Source organism: Tachysurus fulvidraco, chromosome 9 (assembly GCF_022655615.1).
Source record: "Tachysurus fulvidraco isolate hzauxx_2018 chromosome 9, HZAU_PFXX_2.0, whole genome shotgun sequence".
Lineage (NCBI taxonomy): Eukaryota > Metazoa > Chordata > Actinopteri > Siluriformes > Bagridae > Tachysurus > Tachysurus fulvidraco.
The window spans coordinates 1649414-1665573 of record NC_062526.1 but is presented as its reverse complement, the minus strand read 5'-3'; the positions used below and the strand labels follow the sequence as shown (position 1 = coordinate 1665573).

The window sequence follows — 16160 nt, the reverse complement described above, 5'->3', positions numbered from 1 at the left end:
TCTCAACAGACCCGGACACACTTGACCACATCGCTTATGTGATTGAAAATCGAGCTAAGGATTTTTTTTGTAACTCCAGCCATGTGTGAAGAATTAGAAAGATTGTCTTCACATGCAGAGAGAGATCAGTATTTTCCAGATATTCCTGCAGCTCCTTTAATATTGCTGCAGTCAATAGAATCTTGACAGTCAATAGAAAACAAGAATTGTCTGTATTCATAAGAATGTTGTAGAACATCATCATTTCTAATTAATCATCAGTGTGTCTTATAATTCCCTTCAGGTTTCGCTGCATCGTCTACCCTTTCCAGCCTAAACTGACCTTGCTGGTTGCCAAGGTGACAATAGCAATGATTTGGGTGCTGGCATTGGTGATTATGTGCCCTTCTGCAGTGATGTTGACTGTGGAGCATGTCAAGGATCACTTTATGGTGCACAACAACTACAACCAGACATACCCACTCTTGTCTTGCTTTGAGAACTGGGGTGACCCCCACATGAGGAAAGTCTACACCACAATCCTGTTTGCCCACATTTACCTGATCCCACTCACGATAATCACGCTTATGTACGGGCGCATCGGCATCAAGCTCTACACCACATCCGTCATTTCCGTGAACGAGCAGCCAGAAAGTGGTGGGGGTCAGAACGCTGCCAGGCCGTTGATCTCGCACAAAAAGATCAAAGTGATCAAAATGTTGATTATGGTGGCCCTTCTTTTTACACTCTCCTGGCTACCCTTATGGATCCTCATGCTCCTGACAGATTACGGAGGTCTGGAGCAGGAGGAACTCGAGCTCCTCTCTGGCTACGTGTTTCCATTTGCACACTGGCTAGCTTTCTCAAATTCCAGCGTCAACCCCATCATCTATGGCTACTACAACGAAAACTTCAAGCGAGGCTTCCAGGCTGTCTGCAGGACCCATTCGTTCTGCTGCTGCTGTTTTATCCTGCCTACAGGAAGCAGAAGGGTTCACAGACCAGGCAGGGAAGGCCAGAGAGAAACAGTGGGGAACTCAAATACTCTGGCCTTTGGAGCCAGAAACAGGGTTTACACCGATGGGAACTTAAAAAACTGCAGACCCAGCATGGATGAAGAGCATAAGAGGGGCGGTTGCAGGCTCAGTAGTTCTGCTAGCATGGACGATGCCAGATCCGAGATGGCCATTCAGACAAAAGGGGTTGCGAGTCAAAAAGGACTGCAAATGGAAGACCTGGAGAAGATCAGTCCCATTGGCATTACTGTGAGTCAGGCCTGGGACCAGTAGAGACTAGCCTAAAGCAACAGTAAATTAAAATTATAAATTATTTTTTAACTAAAGCCTAAAACTGTGCACCATCATTACCACGATGCATCCAGGGTTACAAACCAATCGTACCTGGAGATAGAGGACCAATAGAGGATCAATCCCATTGGCAGAATCAAGAGTCAATCATGGGGCATTTAATGGATATGATTTTAGAATTTAGCCTGTAATTTACATTGTTTTAGACATCAAGCGACCAAAAACCAAACAGGCTTCGAAATCAAGGGTGGATAATACGTAAGAAATGGTACCGTTACTGTACCTAAGTAAGATTTTCGATTTGTACATCACTCAAGTATTATCGCAAATATTAAACCCTTACTTAAAAATATAGAAGTAAATGTTCAAGACATTTTCATTCTGATCTTAAAGTAGTGCATAAAAACGCCTCGAGATATCGACTTATCGATATTACGCTCGGCCGCACGGAATCATAAGCGACACAAAGAAATAGACAAGCTTAATTTGCATCTGCGATCAAGCACCAATGATTCAATCGCAGTGAATTCACTCCTTTGCCTTCCAAGGAGAAAAAAAAGACATATTCAGCTTGAAGATGAAAATTTGCCATCACATGTGAAGAAGCATGTAGAACGACGTAAGCTAGACATACTGTAAGTCCGCAACATTTGCTAGATAGTTGTGGTTTTTATCGCTAATGCGATCTAAGCGTTCGTTCAAACAGGGTTATATAATATTATTTAACCCTATAATAACTTGTCAGAGTTAGCAAAATATTTTAAGAAGTATTTCATTAAATATACATAATCCGAACCCTGGCGAGCCATTAAATGTACGTAGTATTTAATATTCACTGAAGTATATTTTCAAGTTTTCCACCAAATTTTGAATTGAGATTTTTAATAACATGCCTATGAATTTACTTAAGTAAAATTTTTCTTTACTCTTTCCCACCTCGGTCTGGATCGGAGGGGCTACTGTATGTGGCAGTGAGCTATTCTACCCACATTCCTGGAATGACTAAATGTTATCTCTGTGATTAACAAACATTTACACCTTTAAAGGTCACGAAGCGAAAGATCGTGTATAGATCGGCCCTTTACTGGATCGATTTAATTAACAGGACCAACCACAGATCGGCTGTGAGACCATCAGCAAACACCATCTGTAACCCGAGCAGTTACAAAACGTGGACACCTCGGTAAAAAGGCAACAGCTTCAGGTTCAGCGGCTACGTCGGCAAGGACGGCGCCAGGTCCGTGGAGCCGTGTGATAACGGCAAGGATGACGCTGGTGTCCAAAATGACAAAGGCGCTGTGTGATAAAACAGGACTGCAGATGGAGAACCTGGACATTCTCACTCACATTGCTGTGACCATGAGCCAGGCTTGGGGCCAGTAACGGGCCTAATTATACAGTTCAGCAACCAGAAAGAACAATGCGGATAATCGTTCGCCAAATGGCAGAAATCCTGGTGTAAATCAGCTGGATAATTCTGAATGACATTACAAAGTGATGAGAAGAATCCTCAGAGAAAGGTATAACATTGTAGGCATCTGCTAAATATATATCACACTAATAGATGTTCTTCATATACGTTTAACTATCTGGTCAGGAGCATGATGGTATCTCAGAGGGAAACCAGAGCATTGGTGAAGTTTGTGTGGTACTTTCTATTTTGCTACATTTCAATGGTGCATTACAATGCTGACATTTAATTTTATGTAGATTACAGAGCTTTTGTTCATCGTTTGAAAAAGCAAACAATGGAAATGACAGCACTAAGTGATCATTAGTTACTGCTGTGATTTTCTATGTCTTTGTATCTAATTTTTTAAAACAAGAAAAAGTTCTCAGGTACAAATCATGAACCGATCATGAACTTGAGCAAGAATTTGAAGAACACACACACACACACACACACACACACACACACACACACACACACACACACACACACACACACACACACCTCCAAAAGTATTGGAAGTATCTGGAGTTTATATTTTTGCTCTGGATGCTTTGTTTAAATGGTGGACTGTGAGACCTTCACCTCTGCCCTATGGAGGTGTTTAGTGGTCACTGACTGCTCTCTTTGGGCTTCTCTTCACATTCAAAGCTCTCACTCAAGGCTTCTGTCATCAGCTGCTGTTGTGTTTCTTAGCCAACCTGTTTGGTGTTCAGTACACGAGTGGCTTCTTTACTTTTCAGGACATTCCAAATTGTTGTATCGGCTACGCGCAATGCCTGTTAGCGATGTACTGTCTTTTGTCAGCTTCGCAATTTGCTCTTTGCTCCTTGCTATTTCAATACTTTCAGAGAGCATCTCTGACTCTCAAACATACATTATATACATACATTATATACATACACACACATACATACAGTATATACATACATGCACACATATACATACATACATGCACACATATACATACATACATGCACACATATACATACATTATATACATACACACACACAAACACACACATACATACATACATACATACATACACACACACACACACACATACATACATACATACATACATACATACATACACACATACATACATACATGCACACACACACACACACACACACATACATACATACATATACATACATAGACACATACATACATACATACACACACACACACACACACACACACACACACACACACACACACACACATACATACATACTGTACATACACACATATACATACACACACATACATACATACATATTAATACATACATGCACACATACATAGACACATACATACATACACACACACACATACATATATACATACATACACACACACACATATACATACATGTATACATAGACATTTATGTGCCTTTTGTGGTTATCTTTTATATCCTGTTTCATTCACTATAAAGCCTGAAAACACACACACACACACACACACACACACACACACACACACACACACGCACACACACGTGAAAAAAAAAATGCTTTGGCATTGCTGAATGTGTTGTGAAATAAGTGCTCTGACTATTCGTGAATGTGTCTAGTGGCAAGAGTTTTAGCTTCATTGCCAAGGGTCAGTGGTGTTTTAGCATTTTAGCCGTGACACACCAAGCCACGGTCACCAGTAAAAATGCTGGCAAGCTTAGACCCTCAACCCCCAACCCCCAACCCTGACAATTACATTAAACCAATTAATACAATAAGTATTCGTTTCACTAACTATTGCCTATTAACTAGTGACTATGTCTGGATTAATAGAAATGCTTTTCTCATTCATATAAAACCAAATTATTCTATTTTATTCTTCCATTTTTAACTAGCTTTAATGCTACAGAGTAAAACATATGACAGCAAAGAAAATTTTTATTTTTTCTCCCGTCCACGTTATAGACATTAAGGCAAAAACTCTGCTATCGAAACCCTCAGATGTTTCTATTTAATCGAAAATCCTTCAACCTTTAAAGCATGTGAAGTCCAACTCTGATTATTTACATCTTTCCCTCTTTAATTATTGACACGCTTCGTCTGTATGCGTTTCGTCTGTAGCTGAAGCTACCTGCGTAACCCGATTACGAATGAAGAGAATCGTCTCATAAATATTGATCTAATCGGTATTTTTAAAAGTTATAAAATCAGCTCAATAAACTTCCACCCGCCGTACGGCGCGATGCGTCGTCTCTGGTAGTCGACTCTTTGTAAAAGACCGTCCGGCGTGATATACGGTAAGAGTGTAAGAACAGTAGAGTAGCTCCGTCCCAAACTGCATCTGATGACACTTAACGATATAGGAAATGACTACACCACTGTGTGGTTAGTGACTATGTCTTTTTTTCTGTGAAAATGTTTTCTTTTGTCTGCGAAACCTATAAAAAAACAACAACCTATAAATACAGTACAACGCCCCCTACTGGCACAGCATGTTAACTCCTTCCGTGTAAGCACACGATACTGTTTGATGTATTTTTGTAGACCAACTCAGCAGGGATCATCTCTCTTGTTAGTATTTATTTCTCCACTGGTTTTGGATTAGTTCGTTAAATTTGAGATTACAAACAAACTACAGCTTACAGCTTAACATCACCACCATCACTAAGCTTCTGACTCATTTGGTTTTTATTTAAAAACATGATGTTTGGGCAGTTAACCAGAAGCTTATCAACCTTTTTAACTTTCGGACCTGAAGTGCTGAAATGCTAACTTTTCTGAATGGGTTCGAGAGCATCTTTTTCAAAGAACTTGGTCCTAGCGGTTTTAGACGTCCGCTTGGTGCGTCATGGCTTTTGACAGCTAGGAGCCAAAGCTGTGCCCTCGATCAAGGCTCTGACAGTTCACCTGCTCAGCTCTGTATCTTTATTTAGTTTTTTCTTTTACTCGAAACATTTATGCATGCGTTTAACAAACCAGGTTGCTACAGTAGGTGGGAAAACAGTAATGTGCATGACTTGCATGAAACGAGTATTTTCACTACTAACCTGGCTGGCTAGCAATTAAAGATTTCGACCGTAAGTTTTGCACTCGACTCGTTAATAAATGTTCGCGTTTGTTGTTGTAGCTTTCGAGGCTTTTGTAAAATAGTTCAAGCTCCTGTTCATGTTCTCCCAGTGACTGTGGGAGGTTTAGCAGTGTTTTCTGGAGTTCTCACAGAAATCCCACTAGCGGGTACCTCTTCAATTTGGTAATGAGTTTGTGGTGCCGTGAGATGGACAGGTCTTCCATCTATTGTGTATTCACTTATTCCCCTGTGTTCACCTTATTTAATTAAATCACATATTGTATAATAAAAATTATTATATAATAAAAAGATGTGGATTCTGTATGAAGTAAAACAAATGCTTTAAAAACTGCTTTAAACTAAATGTCTATGACAATCAGTTATTCATATATAGAATTTTGCAGGGACCAAAAAAAAAGGCGCTAAACAAACCCAAGCTAGTTATAAATCGTTAGTTGTTAGTTGATCGTTAGCTTCACTCAGGTCTTTTTCATAAACCCCACAAATAAACAGAGTTCTTTTTAGAAAGGTACGTTTACATGAAACTACGGTAGTTGGCATTCCTGCTACTGGTTGCCATAGTAATAGCGGGTAAACGACGGGTGTAATACATCATACAGTCGCCGTGTATGTGTGAATTTCCTAGAATCAAATTTAAACCATAAGATTTTTATTTATTTATTTATTTAATTAATTAATTAATTAATTAATTAATTAATTAATTAATTAATTAATTAATTAATTAATTAATTAATTAATTAATTAATTAATTTAAAAAAAAGTCTGGTTATCTCGGTCAGGGTGGCGGTGTGGCAGAAATACATCCTGGATGAGACATTAGTCCATTGCATGGCATCAACAAACATGCTGATACTTTGGGGCGTCATCAGTCCAGCTACAAATGTTTTTTGGGAGGTAGGAGAAAACCAGAGAACCCCGAGCAAACCTTCAGAGACTCAGGGAGAAAAGTGACACAGACTTTAAGCCGAGCTCAGGACCCATTAATCCTGAGTTCAGAAGGCAGCAACGTCACGCAGTATCGTCTCTCACAAATTCCATGAAATTTGTTTTGAATTTTAATTATATGCATGAACGTGTTTTAGATGTAGCACGATAAAAAGAGGTTTATTTTTCCCCCCTCTCCTTTTTTTGAGCAAGATTTGTCTTTAATGAAACGAGTCTCTTGATTTCTCTGCAAGTATTGAAGATGTCATGCCGTGTTTAGTGGAGCACGGAGCCGTCAAACTCAGGACAAAAGCAGGACTGTCGTTAATTAGTTTGTAATTAAAGCAGCGAGCAGTGAAAAATGAATACAAGTGCGCGAAAGACCTGAGAGCTGCTGTGATTACGCAAGACTACATCGGGTTTATTGTGAGAGGGAACACGATGGAATAAAGATCAGTGTTGTTGTGCTCGGTGTATTGTTATTACTCTATGTAGTAATACGGCAGGCACTAAATTCCAGGGGTTTCGTTACACGACGTAAAGCGGCCGTGTTTCCGGAGGTCCTGGAAAAACGTCTTCTTTCAAAAAAAATAACAACAGCATACTATGAAGGACGAAACAGTCATACAGAGAGATTTATTTTAGAAAACAAATAAGCAACCAAAAACTACGGTTAGGGTAAGGGTTAGATTATCAAATAGGCCACGCCTACTCGATGACGCAATATCTGTTACGCTGTACTGAAATCGCTGGAAATAAGTGCCTGCCGTAGTAATACGTTTCGATGCGTTATCGTTTTTAAAAAACGGATTTAAAAAATGTGATTGTTATTGTTGATGTGGTGAAGTTTTTTGTAAAAAAAAAGATGTTGAACGTTTATGGAAGGAGCCTCCGGTGTCAGCACCGCGTAACGGTCGGTACTCGTCGTGGTTTATATGAAACATATCGTGTTTTTTGTCGTAATTAAGCGAGAACAGGAAATAAAGTACTTCAGCATGTGCTGTTTAAGGAAAGTAATCAACAATAAACCACACCTTTATTTTTCCCGGTGTGTAAATGGTATTATTTAATTATACAAAACCGTACAACGTATTTGCGTCACAGTTAAGACTCGGTGCCGTATGCGAGTCACCTAACAGTGACGATCACGCTGATTTAGCGACCGTTATTTAATTACTGTTCTCATTGTCATATTGTTTTAGTTTCAGAAACAGCGATCGGACCGTAAGGAAGCATCAGATCAGTGGACATAAGAGGAAGGTTACATGTTTCTGCTGATTGCTGCTGATTAACGCGCATTTAAAAACGAGGGCTTTCTTGTCCTAATGGAAATGAAGCGGTTTTTCAATGCCGTTAGTCTTGATTTTCTGTGTATTATTCCAAACGTCGTCAAATTTGTTTCTTGAAATATAGCTAATAAAATATTATGTAGTTAAAAAAAAAAAGTCTGAATTTAGAACTAAAGTGTCCGGTTCACTGGCAGAAAGTTATCTGTGTTGGATTCGGAGTAGTTAAATCGGTCAAAATGTGTAAAAAAAAACAACATATATATATATATATATATATATATATATATATATATATATATATATATATATATATATATATATATAAAATAAAAAAGTTAAGAAATTAATAAACACCGAAGAAAACGCGCTACAAATTAAATTGTGTTTCTGCGTTAAATTCTAATTACGTGCTACAACACGTGAACGCCGGCGGAATTTTACTATGTAAAACTTTTATAATTATAAACATCAATCAAATTCAATCAAAATCGACAAAACTTTTTTTAAAGTAAACGAGAGAAATAAAAATATCCATCAGCTGGAAAACAAAAAAGCGAACCAAACAAATGTCCAGATATTATTTTATTTGTACTATTCGTTTTCTCCTACTAATCATCAGTCGTTTCTAATCGATCCGTTTCGCCGAAGAGAGAACGGCCGGAGGGATCGAGCGAGCGTCGAGACCGACAAGCGCTCCGTCGACAATCTTATCGTTTCCATAGTAACAGTTCGAAAACGCTCAAAGGTGTTCAGGTAATATATATGGAAGTGGTCTCCAGTGTCTCCAGTGTCTCGAGTGTCAGAGGAAAAGCGGTGACTAAATTCTGAAGCATTACGTGACAAGGTGTGTGTGTGTGTGTGTGTGTGTGTGTGTGTGTGTGTGTTTGTGTGTGTGTGTTTGTGAGCAGGTTAGAACAACACCTAAATTATTTCACAAACATTAAACGTGATTGTACGTAACGTTAAATAGATTTTGTATTATGACATATCACATCTCTTATAACACCTTTCCGTATCCAGAGGCTTTTCTCCCCAAACAGCACAACAGCTTTTTTTTATGTTTTTTTTTTCTTTTTTTCTTTTTTAATAACATTCGGGAAAAGATCTGTAACGAAACCTTTACTTCCTGCTTCCTGTTTCCTAGAAGAGAAGAGGAAAGCAAAGAAAAAGAAAACGATGGTTTCAGTGCGTTTGACTAAACCAGCTTTTTTCTCTATGGCACCAGCAAGAAAACATTTGGTCTGTTAAAGTGTTGCTGTTGCTTTAAACCTCATTACGAGAGGTAGCAGATGTGATCCAGCTGTTTGTGTCTGATCTAAAGTTTTGTGGCGTCTGATTGTGTGTGAGAGTGTCTGTGATTGTAAAACACGGTGTTTGTATTGAAGAAAAATAAATAAATAAATGAGGTTTTGCGATCCGAGCGTCTGCGTCGTCGTTCGTGTCTGTTTGTGTTCGCTGATTCGTGCAGAGATGGGGGACTCGAGTCATATGACTCGAGTCAGACTTGAATTTGAGACTTGAGGCTTGCTTGACGGATATTAAAAAACGACTCGACTTGACGTTGACTTGACATTACTTGGCATTCATGACTCGAGACTTACTTGTGACTCGCACACGTGTGACTTACTCCCACTTCTGGATTCATGCATTTCGTTTTATTTACACTGAGTGAATTTAGATTTTTGTTGTAATGATAAACTATAAAGAAAACAGTTAGAAACTGATGATCTACAAAAACATTAAAACATCCAAAAGCAATTACAAAAAAAAAAAAAAAAAAAGACAAAAGCCTGTATTTATAAAGATTGTAAGAATTCTCAGAGCTTAAACATTTCTAACTATGAATCTTATCTTCAGAGTGATTCAGACTCGAGACAAGAAAAATACAACGACTTTTATCTTAGAGAGGAGGCGGGGCTTAAGCCTGTTACTAGGTGACACGTTCCTTTAAAGACCGTGATTGTCTTTAAATCAAGACAATTTATTAATTTATTAATATTTATTAAAAAAAGTAGCGCTTTTAAAATCTGGTCTATTATAAACCTTCACTTTGTCTCTATGTTTAGATATTTGAGGTTATATGGTGTAGTTATTACGCTGGTGAGCGATCAGATTAGAGATGTTATAACATCTGTATGTTATAAATGTAATAAATATAATGTAAATGTAAACGTCTCCGACACGGAGCAGAAACGTCATCGAGACAAATGATATGGTTTCTGTCTCTGTGGCATTTCAGCTCTGTTTCAGAGATGTTAGAGTCTCACTAAATGACATAATGACAGAATATATATAAAGTCTGAGATGTGATCTCTAATATGAGGTCACAGCAATAATCCCTACACCATCTAATCTGTATCGTCTTATTAACTCACTATCGTTATTAAATATTATATACAATACATTTCTGCTCCTTCTTCACCTTTCAGACATTTTCTCCTCTGTTAAAGAAACTCTTCATCCTCTTAAAGTCCTCCTCACTACTGCTAACACTTTATGACCTTATGACCTCCTCACTACTAACACTTTATGACCTTATGACCTCCTCACTACTGCTAACACTTTATGACCTTATGACCTCCTCACTACTGCGAACACTTTATGACCTTATGACCTCCTCACTACTGCTAACACTTTATGACCTTATGACCTCCTCACTACTGCTAACACTTTATGACCTTATGACCTCCTCACTACTGCGAACACTTTATGACCTTATGACCTCCTCACTACTGCTAACACTTTATGACCTTATGACCTCCTCACTACAGCTAACACTTTATGACCTTATGACCTCCTCACTACAGCTAACACTTTATGACCTTATGACCTCCTCACTTCTCCTAACACTTTATGACCTTATGACCTCCTTACTACTGCTAACACTTTATGACCTTATGACCTCCTCACTTCTCCTAACACTTTATGACCTTATGACCTCCTCACTACTGCTAACACTTTGACCTTATGACCTCCTCACTACCGCTAACACTTTATGACCTTATGACCTCCTCACTACTGCTAACACTTTATGACCTTATGACCTCCTCACTACCACTAACACTTTATGACCTTATGACCTCCTCACTACCGCTAACACTTTATGACCTTATGACCTCCTTACTACCGCTAACACTTTATGACCTTATGACCTCCTCACTACCGCTAACACTTTATGACCTTATGACCTCCTCACTACCGCTAACACTTTATGACCTTATGACCTCCTCACTACCGCTAACACTTTATGACCTTATGACCTCCTCACTACCGCTAACACTTTATGACCTTATGACCTCCTCACTACCCGCTAACTCTTTATGTCCTTATGACCTCCTCACTACCGCTAACACTTTATGACCTTATGACCTCCTCACTACCGCTAACACTTTATGACCTTATGACCTCCTCACTACCCGCTAACACTTTATGACCTTATGACCTCCTCACTACCGCTAACACTTTATGACCTTATGACCTCCTCACTACCGCTAACACTTTATGACCTTATGACCTCCTCACTACCGCTAACACTTTATGACCTTATGACCTCCTCACTACCGCTAACACTTTATGACCTTATGACCTCCTTACTACAGCTAACACTTTATGACCTTATGACCTCCTCACTACTGCTAACACTTTATGACCTTATGACCTCCTCACTACCGCTAACACTTTATGACCTTATGACCTCCTCACTACCGCTAACACTTTATGACCTTATGACCTCCTCACTACCGCTAACACTTTATGACCTTATGACCTCCTCACTACCGCTAACACTTTATGACCTTATGACCTCCTTACTACAGCTAACACTTTATGACCTTATGACCTCCTCACTACTGCTAACACTTTATGACCTTATGACCTCCTCACTACCGCTAACACTTTATGACCTTATGACCTCCTCACTACCGCTAACACTTTATGACCTTATGACCTCCTCACTACCGCTAACACTTTATGACCTTATGACCTCCTTACTACAGCTAACACTTTATGACCTTATGACCTCCTCACTACTGCTAACACTTTATGACCTTATGACCTCCTCACTACCGCTAACACTTTATGACCTTATGACCTCCTCACTACCGCTAACACTTTATGACCTTATGACCTCCTCACTACCGCTAACACTTTATGACCTTATGACCTCCTCACTACCGCTAACACTTTATGACCTTATGCTTTATGAAGAACTCTAATTCTAATTCTTTCCACATAAATGGAAACCTATGGGCACACACACACACACACATGGTCTGCCATACAAAGCTGTTTTCAGGCACAAGACGGATCAGTGGAAAGAGACCATTGGAGGAGAAAATCTTCTCTAACATTTTGGGTGCTGAAGATCTCGAGTCCAGACCTACCAGCATTTATATATTTGAACTGGTCTCATTTTTTTTTGTATTGGGAAAAAAGTTCATCTTTTCACATGAAGTAATAACATCTTTAACGTACACATCAAGATGCAGCTAAGGGCAAGAAGATTACAGCTGTTTTTAATCACACAGGCTGCTCAGGTGCTCGTTCAGTTCTCTCGTCATACTGACACTGGACTCTCTGCTCTCCTTCTTCTTCAGCTTAATTCATCCTCTGCAAATTATCCGAAATTTAGCTGTTTATTTTGCGACTTACTTTCGACCTGCTAATTCTCCCACACCACCCTCTTGCTGCACTCGTCCACTCGTTTCCAGTAGCTACATGCATTAGATTCAAACACTGATGCTTGCCTCCAAAGCTAAAAATGGTCCAGCTCCATCTGACCTTCGAGCTAGGAGTCTTCTCGGTTCTAAAGAAATCTACCCGACCCGAAGTGACCCGAATCACTTTTTACACGAACCCAACGTGCATATATATATATATATATTTTAAGAAAGACCCGACCCGAGACAAACCCGAAAAAACTAGACTCGAGTCCGACGGCAATTTTTTTAACCCGACTGGACCCGAATGTTACTTTACTGTAACCGGTACAGAGTGGATTCAAAATTGATTGACAGGTCCGTTTTAACGAAAATTAGTTTACCGCCAGCCGCACGTCGCCAGCCACATGTCGCAAGCGGTCTTGGCAAACAGACGAGAGGTTGGAAAAGGACTCGAGTCGGTGCACACACACGAGATACAGTAGTTCGGGTCTTCTTGGGTCCGTTCGGTAAAAACACAATAATTTTAAATTACCCGAGACCCGACGCCGCTATTATTATACCCGACCCGTGTCCGAGGTACACGTGAAACTTTTAGACTCGAACCCGTTCGGGTTTTCGGATCTAAGTGGACCCGTGAAGACCTCTACTTCGAGCTCTTATATGAGTCCTCTCACGGCACCTTGGTTCCTCTGATCTTGCACTTCTCCACTGGTCCCACCATCTTTTCACAGATCTGGCACCGAGGTGGTGGATAGAACTTCCTCTAGAATTTCCTTCGAGCAGCCGAGACCCTGTGCGTCTTCGAACGACTGGTGAAAACGGATGATGGACATTTTACTTAACCTTACGCTTATTTGTGTGCTATATTTCGTCTGAACAGAGTTTTAGATCCTTGACATCCTTCGTCTAAAACCTATTGATCCAGTATTGATGAATAGACTTGTTCTGGATAAGACGGGTTAGCTGAACGAGTCAAGGATCGGTGTCGAAAAGGATTTGATCTCAATACATTTGATCCTCAGTGGTGTCTTGACAGGGTCTCGAACTTGACTCGAACGCTAACGATTCCTCGGTTACATTAACTGAGAATAAATAAACTAAAATCAGACCTCAGGCTCAGGCACACATTGACATGCCCATGCAGTAGGAACAAGGTGTCTCTCTCACACAGGCTGTCTTCGCACAGACGTGTCACCATCATTATCACATAATATTAAAACAAGGTGTCAAAATCTTGCTTTGCAGTGTCTCGGATTAAAATGTCAGTGAAGTGTGGCACAGCTCACTAACCCCAGCACAAATAATAAAGTAAGAGATGGACATGTTTGTCCAAAAGCATGCATGACACATCATAAATAAGTGGGAGGATGTGGTTATCTCCCTTAATGCTCTAGGACTCAGAAATGTGTATGAAGTCTGAAGCAAACAGCTTAATCATCTCACAGACCAGTGTGAGGAAGTTCCTCATCACCTCGGTAGCTTTCTATGTCCTTTATCAACACGTTATATAAAACGAATGCCGTCCACTTTATTATGCATGTTTTTAAGGTCCAGAGAACGCTAACGGGTAAATAAATATCCATTGTGGTTATTTACGTAGCGTCAAAGTTATTCACATAATCTTTTTTTTTCTTTCAAATGTTTGTTCCAATAATTTTGGAACATGAATAATGAGGGTCAGAATTTTAACGCGTGACATCTTTCATTCATTCATTCATCTTCTACCGCTTATCCGAACTTCTCGGGTCACGGGGAGCCTGTGCCTATCTCAGGCGTCATCGGGCATCGAGGCAGGATACACCCTGGACGGAGTGCCAACCCATCACAGAACACACACACACTCTCATTCACTCACACACTCACACACTATGGACGATTTTCCAGAGATGCCAATCAACCTACCATGCATGTCTTTGGACCGGGGGAGGAAACCGGAGTACCCGGAGGAAACCCCCGAGGCACGAGGAGAACATGCAAACTCCACACACACAAGGCGGAGGTGGGAATCGAACCCCTGACCCTGGAGGTATGAGCCGAACGTGCTAACCGCTAAGCAACCATGCCCCCCCCCTTTTCATGACATCTTTATAAATAAAAATAGTAAAAATAAAATAAAATAAAAATAATTACTGCATAGTAATTTAATATCTAAAACATTTCATTTTTTTAACTACAAGGAGAAAATTCAAATACGAATCAAGTATTTCTTTTTTTTTGGGCAACATGATTTAAATTTTTAGATTTTTTTATTCTCAAGTAAAGCTCATGAATAAAGTTTACTCTAACATATGTGTGTACCGTACACGCTGTCGGTGTGTGTTGCGTGTGCCGTGCAACGATGTTTCATCAGCGATTAGAAGAAAAAACCTTGCTATTTATACACATGCTGAAAAAAAGTCAGACTTCTTGACGGTGACTTATTTTTCTTTCGTTTTAAACTTAAATACGTGTCAGCCATCAGAGCGAAATGGCCTTGGGTGTGAATGTGCCATTCCTTTGTTTCCGTCAAAATGAACTTAAAAAAAACATGGAAACAAAGCAGGAAGAAGTTGTTCAGTGATTCTGTGTAAAACATTCATTTCCCTCAGTACAAAGTGAGACACTCTGCTTTTTAGTAAAAAGACTTCAAGTGTGTGATTAATATTGAATTAATATTGATTCAAATATTAAAAAACCCAGGATGTGTTTGTGTTCAGAGCGGTTCACGGTTACACTCGTCTCACGACCGCGGCTTTTACTTCACTTAGTCTAATTATTTGTATGATCCTGAATAATGTACGTTTAGGGATGAATAACTAGCTGAATGACAAAGTGGAATTTTAATGTCAATACATGACTTGATTTTTATTACGACTAACAACCAAGGACGCTTTACTTTGGTCGTGAAAGTGAAAGAAAAGTAAGTAGCATCACTTAAACTTTTAAAAAGACTTCTTACATATCAGCAGTTGATATAAATGAGCCAAAGATGTTTCGCTTTCGTTGTCGGGGGTTCGATTCCCGTCTCCGCCTTGTGTGTGTGGAGTTTGCATGTTCTCCCCGTGCCTCGGGGGTTTCCTTCGGGTACTCCGGTTTCCTCCCCCGGTCCAAAGACATGCATGGTAGGTTGATTGGCATCTCTGGAAAATTGTCCATAGTGTGTGTGTGTGTGTGTGTGTGAGTGAATGAGAGTGTGTGTGTGCCCTGTGATGGGTTGGCACTGCGTCCAGGGTGTATCCTGCCTCGATGCCCGATGACGCCTGAGATAGGCACAGGCTCCCCGTGACCCGAGAAGTTCGGATAAGCGGTAGAAGATGAATAGATGAATGAGTGAATGAATGAATGAATAATTTAGGGTTAAAATCTTATCAGCTTCACCACAACATACTAAAGAGGTTTTTTGAAGATCAGCTGCGGAATTCTGTAGATCATCAGTTTCTGCTTGTTTGAGCAAAACACATTACAAGACTGACAATAATTCTGTAGTCATTATAATCATATCATGTTCCAGTCTACATC

The 16160-nt window shown here is 39.7% G+C and overlaps 1 protein-coding gene across 1 annotated transcript in view; it reads left to right on the top strand.

The window, feature by feature from the left end:
- npffr1l2 (neuropeptide FF receptor 1 like 2) overlaps positions 1–3707 on the top strand; it is a 47796-nt gene extending 44089 nt beyond the window's left edge. Inside the window, exon 4 of the mRNA XM_027168737.2 lies at positions 284–3707. Within this exon, the coding sequence (XP_027024538.1) occupies positions 284–1268 (985 nt within the window). The 3' untranslated portion in view covers positions 1269–3707. The remainder of the gene's footprint in view (positions 1–283) is intronic.
- Positions 3708–16160: the final 12453 nt, after the last annotated feature.